The sequence below is a fragment of the Entelurus aequoreus genome, linkage group LG15 (genome assembly GCF_033978785.1).
Source record: "Entelurus aequoreus isolate RoL-2023_Sb linkage group LG15, RoL_Eaeq_v1.1, whole genome shotgun sequence".
Classification (NCBI taxonomy): domain Eukaryota; kingdom Metazoa; phylum Chordata; class Actinopteri; order Syngnathiformes; family Syngnathidae; genus Entelurus; species Entelurus aequoreus.
In genome coordinates, this window is record NC_084745.1 from 33,074,746 (window position 1) to 33,098,129 (window position 23,384).

Genomic DNA, 23,384 nt, shown 5'->3' on the forward strand with positions numbered 1-23,384 from the left:
GTACCCTCTGCTGTCATCTTTGATTCCCTTTGACCGCAAATCCTCACAGAGAACTTCTGTGGAAACAGACATGGATAGTTTGATCTGTCAGTTCTGCACAAAACTCATTTTTGATCAATCTACTATGCATGGAGAAGATACTAAATCCCTATTATATTATGTATCATACATGCACGTATTTATTTATTTATATATCTTATCATTCTTTGTAATTATCCATATGTTTGCATTAATTCCAGTATTAAACCATGAATTGATTAACATGGACCCCGACTTAAACAAGTTGAAAAACGAATTCGGGTGTTACCATTTAGTGGTCAATTGTACGGAATATGTACTGTACTGTGCAATCTACTAATAAAAGTTTCAAGCAATCAATCAATCAAACCTTTCCTCTGATACAACGTATAATAAGCTCTTCTTCTTGTGTTCTAACTGGTCAACTTAGCTATCATTCAAACACTATTGGGCGGAACTAATGACCCAACAGCCAATCAGCTGTCCCTCCGATGTCGTAGTCTTCCGCCCTCCCTTCATTCCTGCAGAAACATGGCGCTACGGGAGCTATCGTCGCTTGAGAAATATTTAGGACTGAAAAGGCCCAATAAGTACAGCACCCGGGGGGAGAGAAAGGTGAAAAAACCATCCGGCGGGAGTGTGACGGTTTAATTTTTTTTTTTTAGAAACGTACATGGTTTGTATGCCGCGGTGAGGGCATCTTAGCTATGGAAGCTAATGCTAATAATTAGATAGCCATGTGTGTAGCTCAATGGACATGTTCATTCATCCAGCATGAATAACAATTTAGCTGTGTGGCTTGTATTTGTGTGCATCATTTAAAACGTTTGGGCTTGTCCATTGGCTAGTGGGAGTGGGCTGACACTGTAAAACATCCACTGATTGTCTGTAGTAAGGAATATGCTCATCCTAGCTTGCATACGTACAGTGGTTCTCAACCTTTTTTCAGTGATGTACACCCTGTGAACATTTTTGTAATTCAAGTATCCCCTAATCAGAGCAAAGCATTTTTGGTTGAAAAAAGGAGATAAAGAAGTAAAATACAGCACTATGTCATCAGTTTCTGATTTATTAAATTGTATAACAGTGCAAAATATTGCTCATTTGTTCTGGTCTTTCTTGAACTATTTGGAAAAAAGATATAAAAATAACTAAAACTTGTTGAAAAATAAACAAGTGATTCAATTATAAATAAAGATTTCTACACATAGAAGTAATCTTCAACTTAAAGTGCCCTCTTTGGGGATTGTAATAGAGATCCATATGGATTTGTGAACTTAATTCTAAACATTTCTTCACAAAAAAATAAATCTTTAACATCAATATTTATAGAACATGTCCACAAAAAAATCTAGCTGTCAACACTGAATATTGCATTGTTATTTTGTTCTTTTTGACAGACATTTTAAAAAAAATCTCACGTACCCCTTGGCATACCTTCAAGTATTCCAGGGGTTCGCGTACCCCCATTTGAGAACCCCTGTACTAGTATGAACATGCTACCCTTTTAGCTAACTTTGTGTTTTTTTCTCTACAGTCATACACCTTTCAGTCATATAACTTGGTATTTGACACTTGCTAACTGATAGCACGCTAACTTTTTGTGCTAGTTCTGCAACCCTTTACTTCAGAGTAAACTGTTAGCATACTAACATTAAAGTGCCGACTATTTTTTAGCAAAATTTTCTATTTTTTCCAGCCATACACCTTAAAGTCATATAACGTGGTATGTAACACTTGTTAACTGTTAGTGTGCTAATTTTAGCATGCGAGCACGCCAACAATAAATTGCTAACTTTTATCAAATTTTACACTTTTTTTTCTCTAAATCCGCAGCTATACACCTTGCAGTCATACACCTTGCAGTCATATAACTTGGTATGTGAAACAAGCTATGTGCTAACATGCTAACTTTTTGAGCTACTTTTGCTTCCATTTAGCCCAGAGTCTTATAACTTTGTATGTGACACTTGTTGACTGTTAGCATGCAAACGATAGCATGCTAGCAAGCTAACTTAGGCTTGCTAACTTTTTTATCTATTTTTACACTTTTTTTTTCTATTTCCGCAGCCATACACATTTGAGTCGTACAACTTGGTATTTGAAACATGCTGACTGTTATCATGCTATCGTTAGCACACATGCTACGTGTTAGCATTTTAATGTAAACATGCTACTGATTCAGACACGGCACCATCTAATAAGTACGACGGCTTCCGGCGGCCAGAGGTCCACAGCACAGATAGCAGGCCCAACAAAATTTTCCGCGGGAATTTTCTAGTTACTAATTGAAATAGTTAATATCTACCTGTCTCCCCTTAGGTCCCGGTGCTACAGAATAATAATGGAGCCCCCCTTGTGGGCCTGGTGACCATCGCATGCCACCTGGTAAAAACGGCCAAGCGCCCTGAGCTGCTCGGTGCCTCTGCAGAGGACCGAGCTGTCGTGCATCAGTGGCTGGAGTACAGAGTGAGCAAGCTGGATGGCTGTAGCAAGGACGACATCAGAACCGTACTGAAGGTAGAGCTGTAAATTAGTGGGCTTATGGCATGATGATGTATTCAAAACTAGACATAAAGACGCACGATATGGCCCAAAATGTATCGTGATACATTGCATCCTCCTGCGATAACGATATATACTGTATTATAATAGAACCTAGGCAGGGTTCGTACGGGTGCTTAAAAACCTTGAAAATGCTTGGATTTTAATGTTGTCTTTTCAAGGTTTGAAAAATGCTTGAATTTTGGGTGAAGTGCTTGTAAATGCTTGGAAATGTTCATCATATTTCTCAGTAGTCTGACTCAATAGGCTAATTATAAAATGGAAAAACAAAATATGTTGCCTTAAAAAATGGATGGATGGATGGATAAAAATGAAAGCTACACGCTTGATCTGTTGGCTTTGCACGAGCCCTTACATTAGGTTGTTGTCATGCCGTATATACGCCCCCAAGAGGACAGTGGTGCATCGGTCCATCATGTCGTTTTAATGAACATTGGGATGGAAATTATTAGTCCATTATTGGACTTGTTTGTACTGGTAAGGTCATGTAATGTATAATTTGTAACCTTTTTCACAACTTGGAGCTGAGTTAATATGAATGATTTTGTAGTTTTTACACTACATGGTTGTATGCATTTATTGCTCTATTATTTTCGTTATCTACTTCACTTGTCTGGCTACCTCAGTGAAAGCAAAAAAAGTTAATTTTTGTCTTTTTGTTAATTTGTTATCATAGCCACAGTTATAGGGCTAGATATTTTTCATTTTTCATTTATTTATTTATTTCAGGCAATGACATAAAAAAAGTACAAAGTTGACAACACATAATAATATAAATTAATATAGTGCAAAAGGTAATGTATAGTGTGTAATGCTTGATTGTCCAGTTTTGCCTGAAAGGGAGTGGGAAGAAGATAACTTATTTAATCCCACAACCAGTTCTCCATTCAGTGATTATTCACATGAGTTTCACTCTTACTTTGTTCAAGGATTATAATACAGATGTTGTATCATAGTGGCATTACCACAGGTAACAATAATTATTACACTGTTACAATAATTTGTATCAACAATGTAGGAATAATGAATATACCAACAATGGTAATAGTGTGGCAAATGCAAGAAACACAGCGTTGTTTCTTTGAGGTCTTTATTGTAAGACTGCCAACATAAGAATACACAATAAAACACAATATGCACTTTTATAGTGTGCCCAAGAAGGTACATAAAACCACACCCATTCTGCTGAGTGTGAGCATGGTCCTAGTGCCCGCCACAATAGACAACATAGCAATAATGGTAATAGACAACATAGCAATAATGGTAAGGAAACATTGAGCACATGTTAACACTTCGAGACAGAGTACAACAGCAGAACACCCAGAGAGCAAGTTATGGGGAAAAAGAAAACCTGTCAGGGGGCCTCACTCGCCTGCCGTAACGGCTACAATGTCCATCCCGCGAAGCGGGTGTGCCTTGTGGAGCAGAACAAACATCAGGGTCCGGGAGAGACGAAAGACATTCAACCCGAACAGATTTTGGGGGGCGACCTCGGCGGGGGACTTGGTCCGGCAGTATCTCTTCACCTGCAACACAATGCGCCGGTTTAAGTCTGTCCAGAGAAACGCATTCCTTGCGCCCACCCATATCCAGCACAACGTTTTTAGGACCGCGTTCCAGCACCCTAAATGGGCCATCGTAAGGCGGTTGGAGGGGCGAACGGTGGGCGTCGTGACGTACGAAGACAAAACGGGCAGATTTAAGCTCCGATGGCACAAACGACTTAGGGAAACAGTGGTGAATCGGGCCGGGAGCCAAGGACTCCCTCGACAAAAAGGGAAACGGTCGCAGGGTACCACCCTCAGGTAAAAATTCCCCCGGAACGCGTAGTGGCTGACCGAACACCAATTCAGCGGGGGCCGCTGCAAGATCCTCTTTAGGGGCTGAGCGCAACCCGAGCATAACCCAAGGTAAACGGTCAATCCAATTGCTATCAACGAGCGCCGCACGCAAAGCCGCCTTAAGCAACCGGTGAAAACGTTCACATAAGCCGTTAGCTTGGGGATGGTAGGCTGTAGTACGGTGCACCTGCACACCCAAGGACTGGGCCAACGCTGACCAAAGCTCCGACACAAACTGGGATCCCCTGTCCGAGGTGATATCAGACGGTGTGCCAAAACGCGCAACCCAGGCTGACAGAAACGCGCGAGCAACGTCTACCGAGACAGTGGAGGAAAGAGGAACTGCTTCCGGCCATCTGGTGGTACGATCTACCATCGTTAGCAAATGTGTATAACCCTGCGACGGAGGGAGGGGGCCAACTAAGTCTACATGCACGTGGTCAAACCGCCTGACCGGAATCGGAAATGGTTCGAGGGCCACCTTTGTGTGCCGGTGGACCTTGGCGCGCTGACATGCCACGCATGCGGCTGCCCACTGCCTAACATCCTTCCTAAGGCCAGGCCAAACAAACTTGGCACCAACCAACTTGACGGAAGCCCGAACGCCAGGGTGCGACAGGGAGGGTATTGCGTCAAAAACCCGGCGGCGCCGGTCTACCGGGACAACCGGCCGAGGGCGGCCAGTGGAAACATCGCAGAGGAGGGCGGGACCGCCATCCTGAACTACCACCTCCTCGAGCACTAGCGCTGTACCGTCAGTTTTGAGTGCGCAGATGTCGGGGTCTTCGGGCTGGTCAGCGGCCATTCCCGAAAAATCTAAACCGAGCTGCACGGGACACACGAGTACGCGTGAGAGACAGTCAGCCACAGGGTTGGCCTTACCGGCCACATGCTGAATGTCCGTATTGAACTCTGAGATGGCCGACAAGTGACGCTGCTGACGGGCTGACCAAGGCTCTGTGACCTTTGACATGGAAAACGTCAGGGGTTTGTGGTCAACAAAAGCCGTGAAGGACCGACCTTCCAACAGAAAACGAAAATGGCGTGTTGCAAGATACAGTGCCAACAACTCTCGGTCAAATACACTGTACTTCTGCTCGTTATCTCGCAGTTTACGACTGAAGAACGCAAGGGGCTGCCATACATTCGCCACCCGCTGCTCCACCACAGCGCCCACGGCGACATCAGACGCGTCCGTTGTCAAAGCCACGGGTGCCGCGGAAACAGGGTGGGCGAGGAGAGCAGCCTCTGCGAGCGCGGATTTAGCCCTATGAAAAGCTTGGACTCGCTGAGGAGACCATTCGAGGGAATCGCTTGCCTTTTTGTTCCGTAGGGCACCATAAAGAGGCTGCAGGAGGTGGGCAGCGCGAGGAAGGAACCGATTATAAAAATTAATCATGCCCAAAAATTCCTGCAGAGCTTTGACAGTGGAGGGGCGAGGAAAATCTGCCACCACTTGCACTTTTGAAGGCAAAGGGATCGCACCCAGCGACGAAATACGGTGACCTAAAAAATCAATCTCTGACAGCCCAAACTGACATTCAGAAGGATTGACGATCAGGCCGTGCTCGTCAAGACGTGTGAACACCTGTGTTAGGTGTGACTGGTGCTCCTCGGCTGAAGGACTCGCCACCAAAATGTCGTCCAGATAAACAAACACAAAATTGAGGCCGTGCAAAACTGAGTCCATTAATCTCTGAAAGGTTTGTGCTGCCCCCTTCAGGCCAAAAGGCATACGCAGGAACTCAAAAAGCCCAAACGGGGTTATTACTGCGGTCTTGGGCACGTCCTCGGCACGCACCGGCACCTGGTGATAACCACGAACTAAGTCTACCTTCGAGAAAATGGCGGCGCCAGCCAGGCGTGCCGAAAAGTCCTGGATGTGCGGAATAGGGTAGCGATCGTGCGTTGTGATGTTGTTAAGGCGGCGAAAATCCCCACAAGGCCGCCAGGAACCGTCTGACTTGGGCACCATGTGCAAGGGCGAGGCCCACGGGCTATTAGAACGCCTAACGATGCCTAAACGCTCCATAGTAGCAAACTCCTCTTTAGCAATGGTCGATTTAGCCGCGTCAAGACGCGCGCAAAAACTGGCGGGCCCACCGTGGGAATGAAATGTTCGACACCGTGTTTAGTGTCCGCGGTGGAAAAAGCGGGAGTGATTAATGACGGAAAATCCGCCAGCAAACGCTGAAAAACGTCACCAGATACCAAATAATTAGCGTGTGTTAACGGTCCAAGTCCCCCCCCCCCCCCCGCCTTACATGTAAAAGTTGAAAAAGACACAGCATCAATCAATCGGCGGTTATCAACATCAACAAGCAGTCCATTAGCACACAGAAAATCCGCGCCAATAATGGGAACCGTGATGGCGGCGATGATAAAGTCCCACTGGAATTTGCGTCCATGAAAGCACACAGTCACCAACCTGGAGCCGAAAGTGTCGATCGACGAGCCGTTGGCGGCATTCAGCAGCGGCCCGCAGCCACCTGTCGCCCTGTCCGCGTCCGTGGCAGGTAACAGGCTGACTTGCGAACCGGAGTCCACCAGGAAACGTCTCCTTGACGACGAGTCAGCGATGAAGAGCAGCTCGCTTGCTTCGCCGGCGCCCACAGCTGCTACTGAACGCTGGCGTTGGAGTTTCCCGGGGCCGTGAAGGAGCATGGAGGGACACACCGTCGAGCTTTGGCGCCAAAACGTTGATGGAAGAAGCACTGGCTCGCTTCGCGCCTTTTCCGGGTAGCGACTCCCGCCACTACCGCTGGGTCCGCGTTCTCCATCGTCTGCAAGGGGGGCGCTTCTACGCTCTGCACGGCAAACCGTCTGGAAGCCAGAAGCACCCGGTCAGCTTCTTCAGCCAAGCCCCGGTAGTCGCCGGAGGCCAGAGAAGCGGAGTTAGGGCCGCAGGTGGTAGCTGCCGCAAGAAAAGATGCGGGAAAATGAACCCGCCCTCCTCGGAGCCCAGCAGCGACAGCATACTGTCCATTAGATCCAAGGCGGTGCTATCGCCCAAACCGGGCAGGGAAAGAAGTCTATCTGCCCTCTCAGCGTCAGTTAGAGTAAATCTCCGAAGCAGAAGATTCTTGAGTGCAGCGTACTTGCCGCGCTGTGGAGGCGTTCGCAACAGCTGCATGGCGCGGCGAGTGGTCGCCTGGTCGAGGGCTGTTACGACCAAGTAATACCGGGAGTCGTCGCCGGCGATTCCTCGCAGGTGGAAAAGTGCCTCGATGTGCTGGAACCACTCGCCGCGCTGTGTGGCGGGCACTAGGACCCTGATGCCGGGTCGCTCTGCCACTTCTCCGGAAGCTTTGTCCCCGCGGGGGTTGCAGGTTGCTGGAGTTGGGGCGACATGGCCGATGAAGACACAGCTTCCTCTTCTGCGTGAAACATTATCGGGGTCACCAATGTGGCAAATGCAAGAAACACAGCGTTGTTTCTTTGAGGTCTTTATTGTAAGACTGCCAACATAAGAATACACAATAAAACACAATATGCACTTTTATAGTGTGCCCAAGAAGGTACATAAAACCACACCCATTCTGCTGAGTGTGGTGCAATAGACAACATAGCAATAATGGTAATAGACAACATAGCAATAATGGTAAGGAAACATTGAGCACATGTTAACACTTTGAGACAGAGTACAACAGCAGGTCAAATTAAAGACCCTCATCTCTATATTTGAACCAGACCCCATGTTTGTATAATAGTTTAAATCGATTAATAGTTTGGCGTTGCTTGTGTTGTAAGTCCAGTTTGTTCCATAGTTTTACTCCGCATACAGACACACAAAAAAGTTTACGAGTGGTTTGAGCTCTCGGCAATAAGAAATATCCAAAGCCTCTCAAGTTATGAGCCTGCACTCGTTTTATAAAAAAACGTTGTAGATTAGGCGGCAATAATTTTTTAAATGCTTTATATAAGATTATTGATATTAGATATGCTTAATGAAAGGTGACTGAGGCGTTGTGAAACAAACAACATATTTTCCTTTAATTTATTATCCTTATATTGATGTGGATTTTGTTAATAAATGAGTGAAATTGACATTTTGAGGGTGCGTGTATTTATATCACATTATGCAGTTTACAAGCACAAATACGGTGTGAATCAATCCGTGCTGTTCGATGTCATTGAGTGCTGTAAATAAGAAAAAGAACAAGAAATTTGAAAAACAACACAAATGGAGACACATTTGCAAACACCAATGACATTGACTAGTGTACAGAAACACTGCTTCAATTTATATGCCCCATTCAGTTAATGATAACTGCTGGTTTAATGTTAGGCTTAGGTTTTAGCAGAGTTTCCGTATTTGTCCTACAGACAGCATTTGGTGACCTCAAACAACAAGGCTATGGATTGATTCACACTGGTTTTCGCCTTTTGAAGAGTACTAGAAAAACTGGAAATTTTTTCTTGAAAGTCATTAAAAAGTGCTTGAATTTGGCCATGTAAAAGGTGTACGAACCCTGCCTCGGGCATGATTCATCTATTTTAAGTCGTAATACAATGATCAATGTTGACGATCTTAAAACAAGAACATTGTAAAATAGGGCTGGGCAATAAATCAATATCAATAAAAAAAAATCGTTTCATAAAATGTTGGAAGTCGGAGCTGGGAATGGCGTCACAGCAGAGTTGTGAGCGTTCCAGTTACGTCGGAAATCAAGATGGCCATAGCCACGAAAGTTGTCTTTGCACTTGCCTTGTCAGAATATATACAAGTTATGGGAAAATATGCACTCTTTCTGCAGCCTTCAAACATAGAAGATGAAGCAGTGGTGTGTTGTTAAGTCAGGGGAAGGGAACATATGGCTCTCGAGCCAGATGTGGCTCTTTTGATGACTGCATCTGGCTCTCAGATAAATCTTAGCTGACATTGCTTAACACGATAAGTGATGAATAATTCCACTGGTAATCACAGTGTTAAAAATAACGTTCAAAATATAAAACATTCTCATGCATTTTAATCCATCCATCCCTTTTCTGCCGCACCTGTTTAAGAAGTCGCATTAATGGTAAGAAGTATTTTATTTATTATTGATTAGCTTCAGAATAACAATGTTATTAAAAAGAATAAGAGATGTATTATACTTAAAACATGTTGGTCTTGCTTAAAAATGCACGCATTTAGTTGTATTCAGTGTTAAAAAATATTATATGGCTCACACGGAAATACATTTTAAAATATTTGGCTTTCATGGCGTTCTCAGCCAAAAAGGTTCCCGACCCCTGGTTTAGGGGGTGGCAAGGTGTGACATGTGCCACCCCTAAAATCTGACAAGCCACCCCACTCAAAGGTGTAAGGATTTGAAGCAGTGTTTTAAAAACTTTTTTTTTACTGTGGTTCATGTACCACTCAGGCTCAATCTAGTGGTGCGTCAAAGATATGCTTAATAGGCCAGAGGATTTTCGCAAATTTACGTTTAAAACATGGATTAATAGACTACAATGTCAACTGATCAGCGTGGTCCACAGCAATTAGTACTGACCACATGACCACTTCACTTAAGAAAGCGATGCACAGACTCACTATATAGCTACTAATTGGACAACCAATTCAAACTCATGGTCTAATTCTTCAAAAACCAACATAGAACATTAAAGTGTGTGATACAAAAACACACAATTTGCCCATTGAACTATGTGGACATTATGAAAAATATCTACTAGTTCCGCACAATTAAAATATACACCCATTTAATCCATTTAGTAGACCTAATGGGTAATATATGCAAAACACTCCACATTTAGACATGCTTGATGCATTTTAGTTGCTAAAAAAAAGTGGATGGATGGCTAGACCTTTCTGATGGATTACAAAACCTTTTCAGAGGTCAGGGAAGTAAACAAGGTAAGAATGGTTCACACACTCTAAATATTCAATGTTTATCTATTATACTTCATATTGTAGTGGCGGGCGATATAAAGCCTGGTGTATACTTTGACGTCACGTCATTTGCGTAGGCGATGACGTATTCCCCCTGCCCCTGCGGCTTGCACATATTGCCGGGCAATCTTAACCGGCGGATTTGACGCGCACATATTTGGGTAGCGGGCAATCTTTTCCGGCGTGCTGTGCGTGCACATATTGGCAGCCAATCTTTATCTGCACGCACATATCCGGTTGCCGGGCATTGTTTTTTTGATTGATGAGCAGCCAGGTTCCAGACGTCCGTGGTCCTTCACTAAACTTAAGTCATTTTAGTTACAATTAAGGCTGGGCGATATGGCCTTTTATTAATATCTCGATATTTTTAGGCCATGTCACGATACACGATATACTGTATATCTCGATATTTTGCCTTAGCCTTGAATTAACACTTGATGCATATAATCACACCAGTATGATGATTCTATGTGTCTACATTAAAACATTCTTGTTCATACTGCATTAATATATGCTCATTTTAAACTTTCATGCAGAGAGGGAAATCACAACTAAGTCAATTTACCAAAAATATATGTATTAAAGTTATTAAGCAGTGGCACAAACATTCATGTCATTTCCAAAACAGAAAGTGCAAGATTGTCAGAGACATTTTTAAACAAACTATTGGTGCACTTTTGTGCATGATGTCACTAAGATGACAAATAAAAACAACACTAAACTAAAGTGCACTTTTTGTACAGAACCCCACTACAATAGTTTAAAACAAATGAAGTGCACTTTTGTGCATGATGTCACACAAAATATTTCAATAACTGTCAAAAAAAAAAAGAGCTGCATAATAGTAAATCAAATAGTGTACCGTATTTTCCGCACTATAAGGCGCACCTAAAAACCCTCCAATTTTGTCAAAAGCTGACAGTGCGCCTTATAATTCGGTGCGCCTTATATAGTTTGAGTTTGAGTTTATTTCGAACATGCAAGCATACAACATGATACATCACAATTTCCAGTTTCTCTTTTCAACATGTTCGAAAAGGAGTAGGAAGAAGCATATATATATATGGACCAATATTGAGCCACAACAAACTTAAACTTCATTTTCATAAAGTTTAGGTCTCACAACTACGGTAAACAGCCGCCAACTTATTTTTCCCCGTAGAAGAAGAAGCGCTTCTTCTTCTACGATAAGCAGCCGCCGACTTCATTTTCCCCCGTAGAAGAAGAAGCTCTTCTATGGTAAGCAGCCGCCCCTGTAGAAGAAGAAGCGCGAGGTGCATGCTGGGATATATGACGTTTCATTTCCATTTGTGTGTTTATGTAAAGACCCCAAAATGGCTCCTATTAAGAGACACGCTTACGACGCAGAGTTTAAACTCAAAGCGATCAGTCACGCAGTAGAACACGGATGACAGAAGGCGAACACACGTTCACCAAGACAGGGAGACAGCGCCGGACGACATACGCCACTATCTGAAAGTGGATCGTAAATGCCTGGGCTGATATATCAGTCTCAACTGTGGTCCGAGCTTTCAGGAAGGCAGGAATTGTCACTGAACTGCTAGACAACAGCAGCGACACTGACTCGATTAATGACGACTTCGATTAGACGGAGCCGGGCATTTTGGATGCCGTATTCGCCCAACTGTTTAATTCGAACACTGAAGAAGAAGAATTCGAGTGATTCGTGGATGAGGAATAACTTCATAAAGTGAGCTTTACATTTTTATTTTGTGTGTTGTGTTGTGTGACATTAACGTTTGAGCAACGTTGGTTTATTGATATTGTTATTGCTCTGCACTATTTCGAGTGTTACTATATTGTGATTGCACTAACGTTTGATTTACCGTAACACGAGTAAATCAGCTGTTTATTCATTTTGGGAGTGAACAGAGTTGTCAGAACGCTGGTTTGTAATCTATTAATAAAGTTTGACTGACCTATCTGACTGTTTTGTTGACATTCCTTTTAGCGCAGCTCCATCTAATGGATGCATAGATGAGCCTTATAATCCGGTGCGCCTTACATATGAACAAAGTTTTGAAATATGCCATTCATTGAAGGTGCGCCTTATAATCTGGTGCGCCTTATAGTGCGGAAAATACGGTATGTCCTTTGCTATGTGGTAGGTTACTGCGGACGTTATCTCCTTCTGTTGTAGACTATTTTTTTCACACGGTGTTGATCTGGAAATGGTTGTTTCTGCATTTTGTTGGTGTGGCACCGGCCAGAGATGTTGACATGCGGAGTTTCAAGCACTCTTCATTCTCTAGCGGGTGACCTTTCAAATGATGCTACAAATTAGCAGTGGTGCTACTTTTTGTAGCAACGCTTTTGCCGCATACTTGACATATTACGGTTGTCTGTTCAACATATTCCCGCTTGAAGCCAAACCACCGCCAGACGATGGACCCTGTGCTGTTTTTCTTGGGAATTAATTGTTCCTCCTCCATTTGTTGCCAGATTTGCACCTTCTTTCTCCCGTATTACCACTCGCACCGCTCCGCGAGCATCACAGCTAACTTTACCCATTCCGCTACCTCTCTGCTCCGAGAGGGCGTATGACGTTGCACGCGTGACAGTATGTGACGTATGTAACAAGGTGCGGTTGTTTTATGTTTCTGTGCGAAGGAGAGACAAGAAAGAGTGAGAAATTCCTGTAGTGTAATGCCCGCAGCTAAAAACAACTGCGTGAGAACGTATACTCGAATATCCCGATATAGTCATTTTCTATATCGCACAGAGACAAACCCGCGATATATCAAGTATATTCGATATATCGCCCAGCCCTAGTTACAATATATTTTTACACAAGCGTGTTTGAAGGGTTTGCCTGCCAACACAAGAACATTCATCTGTTTTGAACGTTATCTCAATCCCACCAACACAGATGCTATTAGGAGCAGTATAGAACGTTTAAAACACATTAAATACATTCAGTTTAGGCTACAGCAACGTTACCATATGTAAGCGTTCAACAATACATCGTATACGGTTGATTTAGTGAGACAAAAATACATCAGAAGTGCTTATACCAGATATTTTAGAAGAAGATTTCATTGTTTACATCCAGAGTAGCCATCTTTGAAACCAACTCGGGGTGAGAAAAGCTCTGACTTTCCGAGTCGGAAATCCAACCACGAGGAGCATTCCAGTTGAAATTCCGACTTCCAAGTACAAATGGAACGCATCATAAGGTTGGTTGTATGAACAAAGGCACTCGGTAACCGAGCAATGCAGGTAGTGCTCACGGATCAGTTGGAGTTACACGCTAAAAGCCAATCAGGTAACAGTATTAACTGTCAATTGTGGTTGCGTCATCTTGTTGTCTTGCGGTTGATTCTTTGCATGGATTGAAAAGATAAATTAAAAATGACTGCTGTAGAAAGCGACAAAATTGCCAATAAAACAGGCAGTTTTGGTAAAAAAAAATTAACAGATCGTAGTCAGAATAAGTTACTTGTAATCATTAATACCACACCACCTTACCACACCAGCTCATCCTTCAGCAGAGCCAGCACTAAACCTGCAAAAAATACTTTTTCTCAGGTTTCTCTGTGTACATTTTCACGCTTTGCACTATTTTGTTACACTTTAAGCATTTCTTACATATTCCTCACTTCTGTACCTTAATTTTAAGAGGTTATTGGTAAGTGTTCAGTATGATTTTACAATTTTGTTTACACTATTTTCCATGGTTGTTTTGACATTTCCTTTTCTTTCTCTCTTGATAGCTAAGGGAATTCTAAATCAGAGGAAGGTTACATTTCAGATAAAAATGTTTACATTTAATATATTTTTTCCTTGTCCTTATTTCCGATAGATCGGAAAAAGTTTCTATAATTATCTATCGACCGATATAAAATACTAATATTGTGATACATTTTTCAGCCATATAGCCATATGGTTTCGCTCTACAAGTACCAACACATAGAAAACCTCCTGAAGAAATCATACCTTTATGACAGGTTGTACAATGTTAGGTAATGCATAACATTCATTGACTGCCATTAATAATGTATTCCTCATTTGTTTTTTCCAACACCTTTCTTTCTTTGACACTGGAAGTTAACTTAATTTGAACATATAAATATAAATATACATGCATACATATTTGGACATGTAAAAGTCCCTTGTACATCTTGATTTTGCGGGGGGCTGGAGTCTATCCAGCTGCAAAAAAACAAATTGTTGACCCATCTTAACTTAGTCAGGTCATCTTGTTGCTTTGACTGAGTTAAGTTGGGTCAACTTATAGTGTCAAGTATATTACAATTAAAAACAGCCTAGTAACCTACTAAGTGATTAAATAAATAAATGTCCCTAGTTGGCGAGCAGGCATCTTTGATTTAATTGTTGTGCCTTTCATAAACCACAGAATGCACTTTGGCCCCAGTCACCATAAACTTGCGGCTCCTGTTGTCTATCGACTCAATCATAACTATGACTGAAAGTGTTGCCGGCCAAACTGAAAAGATATAATGATCTTTCTTGACATATTAATTTACTTGCTAATTTTCTCTTCTTAGCTGGTCACTCTCTGCTGTAACACGGTTCCTGTTTACCAGTACAAAGCATTTATTTTCTTTCTTGTTTCACTACTCCACATTCAAGCGAGTTTAGCGTCGCAGTTAGCATAGCTTGTCCTCTACCCCTCCACGCTACCACGTAACGTTAAAAGAATGTTAGCTAATAGTTCTCCCATGGTTAGTTAGACCCAAACTTCGAACTAAATTTTGGAGAACATTAGCGCCGCATTTTGGAACCGTCTGTTTTATTTTATTTAACATACATAATAATCGATATTTAGTCATCTGTCCATTGGTTAATGAATCGTCCACGTTCTAATCGTGATACAATGGAGAAAAATAAAATGTTTAACACTTCTAATCGTCATATATTCTATAAAATTGCTTATATCGGGATATGCATGTTTGTCAAGATCTTACAACACTAATTGACACTTGATAAGACTTAAAATGTGTAACCTTGTCAAATAAGTTGTCAAGGTTGGTCTTTCTTTTGCAATAAGTTTTGCGAAAATTAAACCAATTAACTTTCCACTGTAAAAGCCTTCATAGTCTTCATCCTTTGAGAAGCGCTTGCTTGTCAAAGTAGGGGCATGTTGTGTGTGCGAGTGTGTGTGTGGTTAAAGGCACATGCGACAGGAATACACACTGATGCATGGCCTTTCAGTGACATGGCCCCTCATGACAGAGAAAAACGCCTTTATGTGCTCGACGCCAGTCAGCGTGAAATGGATCGCCAGCCGTGGGTCTGTTGGACATTCTGCGCCTCTTGGCACTGTCCTGTCAGCATGGAGTGTGTGTGTGTGTATACTGTATGTATGTGTGTAGCCTCGTCCAAAAGTCACACACACTGTTGTTGCGTGTCGGAGGAGTCACGCTGGGCGGCAGCATGTTATCTGGACAGGCCTCTTAAATATTTTAATGGTGCCACTTACAGACGGAAGTCGCCCTGAGCGGCTCAGCTCTGGTGCCCAGTGCATCCCCCAACCTCCCTCCACCCTGTCCTGCTGGGGCCATAACACCCTTCTTTCAAACACCAGTCATCTTCCATTAAATGACCCAAAGACACAAACTGTCAAGTGTGCCACTTTTTTAAAAAACCTTTCCACCTCAGGATGCAGACAGGAAACTCATAGCTTTTCACACAATCTGTCATTTATGTGAAAGTCTTAACACGTTGACCCTGACCACAACTTAATCAATTACTTTGTTTTATAAAGTGAATGTTTTTATTTTCCCAGTTATGAGAACCCTGAATGCATTCTTTCTGATTACTAAATGTCTCTTTGGGGGTTAATAATTCAGCAACATGAGCACACAGAGAGTGCATATCTGACCACATTTGACAGAGATAGTCTAAACGTTGCTTAGATGTTTCTATGTTGAATTTAATTGTGATCTAACAGACAGTCTGGATTAGGGCTGGGCCACATGGACCAAAACTGATATCCCGGTATTTTTAGGCCAAATGGCAAAAAAACGTGCAAAGTCTTTAGTTTAAACTCTGTACCACATGACCGTTACTACCAGTGTTCTGAAAATTACTTTTAAAAAGTAATTAATTATGGTTACTCATTACTTAACCAAAAAATTAATTTAATTGCTAATGGAATTACCCTTTAACAAATAGAAATAATTACTACGGAAAATCATTAAAGCGTTACTTTAAAAAAAAAAATCCTATTTGTCATATGCAGTTGAAAAAAGTTTCAGAGTGTGTGCCTTTAAAAGGCCGTGTTTGTTGCCAAGTGACTTGCAGCCTGTATTTGTTAGCTTTAGCAGTTAGCAGCGACAGTTTGTCAACTCAGATGGCTGCTCTGTTGAATCTTTTCACCGGATTGTGTTACCTCTGGTTAATAAAGAGATTGAATGTGCTTCGATAGCTGGAAATGTTATTGTCCACAAACGGGGTATTGTTTGGATTGAAAGCCTTTCACTTCAATCATTGATTTGTTTTACATTTTCCCACGGAACCTTGTAGCATTGTGTGTGTGTTGTTGTCGTCTGCTGTCACTGCGTAATGTTGCCTCCTTCTATTTGACACCAAGTTCATTTAGTGTGGTGCTGGTTGTTGCTTTCATAAGTAAACATATATTTCCTGCATTGAACATACTGTGCTTCTGATGCTGTCTTGTTGACATAAAACCATATCAAAAGTAGCGTGCCACGTTACGTCTAGCGTGTAGCTAACGGTCTGATCTGGTACTAACTAGGGGAATCCGACTGTTGAAAGAATCTTATATTTATGAATTCTTCCATAAAATTCAAACAAAGCAATGCGAAGGCCTGTGGTGGGTGTTCCGGTGTTGATTTGTATCCAGTGCTCTGAATGTCAAAGTGAAGAAATTCAATGAAGCGCGTTAAACAACGGGAGTAACTATATCGGTTTGTCAGTATTGTCTCAAAAACATATCTCTTTCTAAAATAACTCGTAATACCGGTACACCGCCCAGCCCTAGTGTGGATTAGATAGAACTTGTTTTGAGTTCAGTGCGTCTGACACTAAATAGACATGTTTTGTCTTCTTTCTTTCTTTTTTTTTTTTACTTCATAATCAAGTATATACCAGAGGTGTCCAAACTTTTCCATTTGACCGGAGATTTCCGGGAGAGGCACTGAAATCCGGAAGTCTCCCGCAAAAATCGGAAGGGTCGGCAAGTATGCAGCTGAACCTCATCAGAGTGATCAAAGAGCCGCATGCGGCTCCGGAGCCGTGGGTTGCCGACCCCTGGTCTATGAGAATAATTCTAACGGTTGGAAAACTGGGTGGGGATCTCAGGCACAGTTTTAAGCTGGTTCAAGTCATATCTACAAGATAGGAACTATTTTGTTTCCATTGGTGACTTTGTATCAGAACCAACCAACGTAACGTGTGGAGTCCCCCAAGGTTCAATCTTGGGGCCGACTTTATTTAACATCTATATGCTCCCACTAGGACAAATCATGCAAAATAATAACATTGACCATCATTGCTATGCCGATGACACCCAAATCTATGTAGCGCTATCACCAAATGACTATCGCCCCATAGATCTTCTGTGCCAGTGCATTGAGCAAGTCAAACACTGGATGTGCCAAAATTTCCTACAACTAAATGAAGATAAAACTGAGATAATTGTTTTTGGTGCTAAAAAAGAAAGGTTTAAAGTCATCCAACACCTTCAATCACTGTCCCTGAAAACCTCAAATAAAGCCAGAAATCTTGGGGTTATTTTAGATTCTGATTTACATTTCGACAGTCACATCAAATCAGTAACAAAATCGGCCTACTATCACCTCAAAAATGTAAAAAGACTTAGAGGGCTCATGTCAGCTCAAGACTTAGAAAAACTTGTACATGCCTTTATTACCAGTAGGCTAGACTATTGTAATGGTCTCCTTGCAGGTCTTCCCAAAAAAACTGTCAGGCAGCTACAGCTTGTTCAGAACGCTGCTGCTAGAGTTCTAACAAAGACCAAAAAATGTGAGCACATTACACCAATTCTTAAATCCTTACATTGGCTCCCTGTACATCAGAGAATAGATTTCAAAATCCTCCTGCTCACATATAAATCACTACATGGTCTAGGGCCCAAGTATATCACTGATATGCTCCCACTATATACGCCCTCTAGATCACTAAGATCTTCTGAGACCAATCTGTTAGCGGTTCCAAGAGTAAACTCAAATCAAGGGAGATCATCATTCAGTCACTATGCAACACATAGCTGGAATAAACTTCCTGAAGATGTCAGACTCTCCCCAACTCTCACTACTTTTAAAACTAGACTGAAGACTTTTATGTTCACCTTAGCTTTCAGCTAAATCTTTTAATCTTTTAACTTTTAACGTCTGCACTGTTCTTATTTTTATTGTCTGCATTTTAATTTTGCTTTTATTTTCTTTCATTTCACTTTGTTGTCTGTGAAGCACTTTGAGTCTGCCTTGTGTATGAAAAGCGCTATACAAATAAAGTTGCCTAAAGTTGCCTAACGGTAAAATATAGTGTGGAAATGCCCCCGATTGCAGGAATTTTAGTCCTCATTTTCAAAATTTGTATGGCAGCACTTCGGGCCAATAGACATTTTCCTCTTTTTTTTTGAAAGGGTGTTGTTCACAAGCCTGAAGTATATACCGTATTTTTCGGACTATAAATCGCAGTTTTTTTCATAGTTTGGCCGGGGGTGCGACTTATAATCAGGAGCGACTTATGTGTGAAATTATTAACACATTGCCGTAAAATATCAAATAATATTATTTAGCTCATTCACGTAGGGAGGTGTTTAGGGCATGTTCGACCGGTAGGAGGAAGACCCAGAACACGTTGTGAAGACTATGTCTCCCGGCTGGCCTGGGAACACCTCGGGATCCCCCGGGAAGAGCTGGACGAAGTAGCTGGGGAGAGGGAAGTCTGGGCTTCCCTGCTTAGGCTGCTGCCCCCGCGACCCGACCTCGGATAAGCGGAAGAAGATGGATGGATGGATGGATTGATGGACGTAAGAGACTAGACGTATAAGATTTCATTGGATTTAGTGATTAGGAGTGACAGATTGTTTGGTAAACGTATAGAATGTTCTATATGTTATAGTTATTTGAATGACTCTTACCATAATATGTTACGTTAACATACCAGGCACGTTCTCAGTTGGTTATTTATGCGTCACATAACGTACACTTATTCAGCCTGTTGTTCACTATTCTTTATGTATTTTAAATTGCCTTTCAGATGTCTATTCTTGGTGTTCGGTTTTATCAAATACATTTCCCCAAAAAATGCGACTTATACTCCAGTGCGACTTATATATGTTTTTTTTCTTCTTTATTATGCATTTTCGGCCGGTGCGACTTATACGCCGAAAAATACGGTACTGTATTTATTTGTATATGTAGTGCGCGCCGTCCCTTGGCCCACATATTCTAAAACACTATTGCCAAAATGCGAGGTGTGTCGTACTGGATCAGTGCACACACATAGCCAAACTTAAGGCAGGGCAGGTAAAGTGCGTTCTAATTTTAAAGATGATTCACATTTCACACATCATCATACATCTAATATATCACACTAATAATGAACAGAGGCGCTGTGATGCGTGACCAAGATAGCTGTGGCTACTTTTTCAGGCTTCTGATGGTCAAAATGCACAAGACAGGCTGTAAAGGTGTTTTAATTTGGAGAGTCCACTCTTGTGGTTGGTGATGTATTTTAACACCTTGCAGTAGTGAATGACAACAGCTATAGATTAAGAAAATGGAAGCTACTTATGTAAACTCCCTATCCAAGATGGATATAAAACGTCATTATTCTCCTTAGACAAATGTTCTCTCGATCCATTTTGTTCAGTGTTCAGTGATAAACATCTTTACTTCTCCAACCTGTATGTGACCTTAGTGCTGGGCAAGAGGGGCGTCAGCACCGCCTCTCCTCAGATGCTCGACTGGGCTTTAGCTGCATGGCTGTAGGCTACCAAGAAAAAAACAGCAATAATCTGATGGTGGAAGTCTGCAGTCTTCATGCCTTGTTTGGCATCAGCCACTCTTGCCGCACAATAACTCCATTTGCCCCCAAGATGCTCCGTGTGCATGGAGAGCTCCCCTTCGCAAGTGCTAAAGATACCCCCCGTGCCCTCCCGCTCCCCCGGGACCAGCACTTCCGTGCACGACTTTGGCCTCAGAAGCGCACCACGCCGCCTAAGTTTAGTTGATTAGATATGCAAAGCGAGAGTCGGAGTCATTTGGCAGCGGAGTAAACAAACAGCCTGTTTAGTGTGGCATCTGTGTTAAGTCGCCTGTCAGTGCTTGGGACGCCGTACCCCCTCAGGATATACATCCCATAGCTCACACGCCAACGAGTATCTACTGCACGCAGCCGTACAGATATATAGGTTAATGAACCTGCTGTCACGCACTTTTCTTTTTAGCTCTCAGAATACATGATCATTACCTTTTTTATTAAAATAAATACTCTCAAATAATCCACAGAGTAGAACCCAGAGAACGCTCACCCCGATAAATACATACATAATGACATAAAAATGTAATAATTTTAATAAAAATAAGGGCCCTTGTGGTCTAATAGTGCACACGTCAGTCTTTCGTGCAGACATAGCGGGATTGATTCCCTGCCAGGGCCATTGGATATGTCCACTCCATGCCTGGATAAATGGTAGGATTGCATTTAAAAGGCAGTCCTGGGTAAAAACTAAGCCAAATAAATAATGTGATTGACTGTACTCTGCATCCACATTGCAGGTCAGTAGTTTTGATATCGGATGATTTGAGTGCATTAGTTTTTTTTTACAATTCAAAATTCTACATGTTCAAAGATTTTGGAGAACATTTTACAAAATATTGTGCACCATTGTTTGTTTATACTGAAGTACTTTACAATAATAATGCAGCTAAGTTCTGCTCTTACATATTTTGCCATATGTTTCAAATAGGACATCATGTTTTAACAGCATAAAATAATTTTGCCCGTCATTCTCAATCCTTACTGTGCATCTCGAAAGTATTCACAGCGCTTCATTTTTTCCACATTTTGTTATGCTCCAGCCTTATTCCAAAATGGAATACATTATTTTTTGTGCTCAAAATTCTCTATACAATACCCCATAATTGACAATAGGATTTTTTATTTTTTGAATGAAAACCGGCGCTTCCCATTCAACCTGATGGTGCTTGAGAGGTGCTGCAAAGAGGAATGGGCAAAACTGCCAAAAGATAGGTGTGCCAAGATTATGGCATCGTATTCAATAAGACTTGAGGCTAATCGCTGCCAAAGGTGCATCAACAAAGTATTGGGCAAAAGCTGGGAATACTTATGTACATGTGATTTTTTTTTTTTTTTTTTTTTCATAAATTTGCAAAATAAAATAAATGACATTGTCATACTGGAGTATTGTCTGTAGAATTTAGGAGACAAAATTAAATGTATTCCATTTTATTTTGGAATAATGCTGTGACATAAAATATGAACAAACGTGAGGCGCTGTGAATACTTTCTGTATGCACAGTATGTGAGACAAGAACACAGATGTCTTTCTTTTTCCTGTGTGTTTTAGATTAGCTAGTCCTCTATTCCGCCTATACAACCCTCCAAAAAACATACAAATGCCACCAAAAACTCCACCAAATCCCAGTGAGAGCATTGCAAGTGTGAATGTGTGAATGATTGGCAAAAAAATAGTGCTGTTCACTTTGAAGTAATTTTCAAAAATACTTATGAAATAACATAAACCCTACTAAATACAGTGAAACAATATTACACATACAGTATGTCTTACACATTTAATGTGTGCATGTTTTTCTTCTTCTTCCAGGACCTCAACCTTTACCTGCAAGACAAAGTTTATATGGCCGGCAACTACTTCACCTTAGCAGATGTGCTCATGTATCATGGAATTCACCCATTAATAGTGAGTATTTTTGTGTACACAGTAGTTATTGTGTTTAATGTTACTGTTCTATCAGCTTCAACCCCACCACAACTTTAGCCTGAAGACACAAAGAGGAGATCACGTGTTGATGTCAGTGAGTTTAGCAGAGATGGATGGTCGTCATGCCTACGAGGCAGACGTCACTTTTAGTTTGGATTCGGCGTGCCTTTCAACCTTAGGCACGTCAGGTCTAACCACTCGATCTTTTAATGTTCACTTCACACACAAGGAGATCTCACCATCATTAAGCCCGACTGATGATTGGAAGCGAAGATGTCAAGTTTAAGGACTTTCCAAAATCCAGCTCATTAGATCCCGATCCCAAATGATAGTAGGCTTACACTCACCTTTGCCAGTCCGTGGTTAAAATGACATCACTGTTCCCGCTCTCTCTCTCTCGCACCTAGGCGGACTTGACCCTGCAGGAGAAGGAGCACTACCTAAACGTAACGCGGTGGTTCGACCACATCCAGCACCACGCCGGCATCCGACACCACCTCCCCCCGGTAGTCGTGCTCAGGAACAGGATTTACACCAGTAAACACCACTGAGGCTCCAAAAGTTATTAATGAAGGAAAATTGGCAACATCAGGATTCCCAGTTAAGATCTTTTTCAGTTATTTGCCACAATTGTAGTTAATAAATCAAATAAACATGTTGAGAGGTGTCATAGGATTGCGTCCTAATAATAAATCACCATTGCTGACATCCTCTCAGTCCTATTGTCACTATTTAAAATAATCTGCAGGCAAAAATATTAGTTTTATTGGTGTTATTTGTTTTACGTGTGTGTGTGTGTGTGTGTGTGTGTCGTTTTGCAGAGAATGCGGTGTGATGACAAACCGATACGTTTGCTGCTAACTTAATAAAAATGTAATTGACAAATTAACACTCGTTGCCTATTTTTGGTGTTGTTCAACTGGCAAACACTTCTACTATACACTTGCCTAGATAGATGTCACTGGGTCAACGATAATCAATAAATCAAACAAGGAATTAAAATGAACTCACTAATTTTGCCGGCATTGATAAATCGTCTTTCGCTTTCAAGCATGGTGCAAGAAGGTTCACTCTGCGTCGCTCTCATTATCTGCATTTATTCAACAGCAAAATTAAATGAACA

General features: G+C 41.8%; 1 protein-coding gene across 2 annotated transcripts; it reads left to right on the forward strand.

Moving 5' to 3' along the window:
• The first annotated feature begins 437 nt into the window (after window positions 1-437).
• eef1e1 (eukaryotic translation elongation factor 1 epsilon 1) lies at window positions 438-23,150 on the forward strand. 2 transcript variants are annotated; one of them, XM_062022038.1, is made up of 4 exons: window positions 438-633; window positions 2,341-2,538; window positions 22,145-22,240; window positions 22,491-22,593. In XM_062022038.1, the coding sequence occupies exons 1-4, from the start codon at window positions 550-552 to the stop codon at window positions 22,545-22,547; spliced, it is 435 nt and encodes a 144-aa protein (XP_061878022.1). In that variant the 5' UTR covers window positions 438-549; the 3' UTR covers window positions 22,548-22,593. The 2 variants fall into 2 exon arrangements, with proteins under 2 accessions (XP_061878022.1, XP_061878021.1); XM_062022037.1 differs by lacking the exon at window positions 22,491-22,593 and adding an exon at window positions 22,669-23,150 and having other exon boundaries at window positions 461-633.
• Window positions 23,151-23,384: the final 234 nt, after the last annotated feature.

Coding starts and splice junctions, on each gene's coding strand:
- eef1e1 (XM_062022037.1), top strand. CDS start 550: ATGGCGCTACGGGAGCTATCGTCGCTTGAGAAATATTTAGGACTGAAA. Junction 2,539..22,144: donor ACATCAGAACCGTACTGAAG/GTAGAGCTGTAA, acceptor TTCTTCTTCCAG/GACCTCAACCTTTACCTGCA. Junction 22,241..22,668: donor ATGGAATTCACCCATTAATA/GTGAGTATTTTT, acceptor TCTCGCACCTAG/GCGGACTTGACCCTGCAGGA.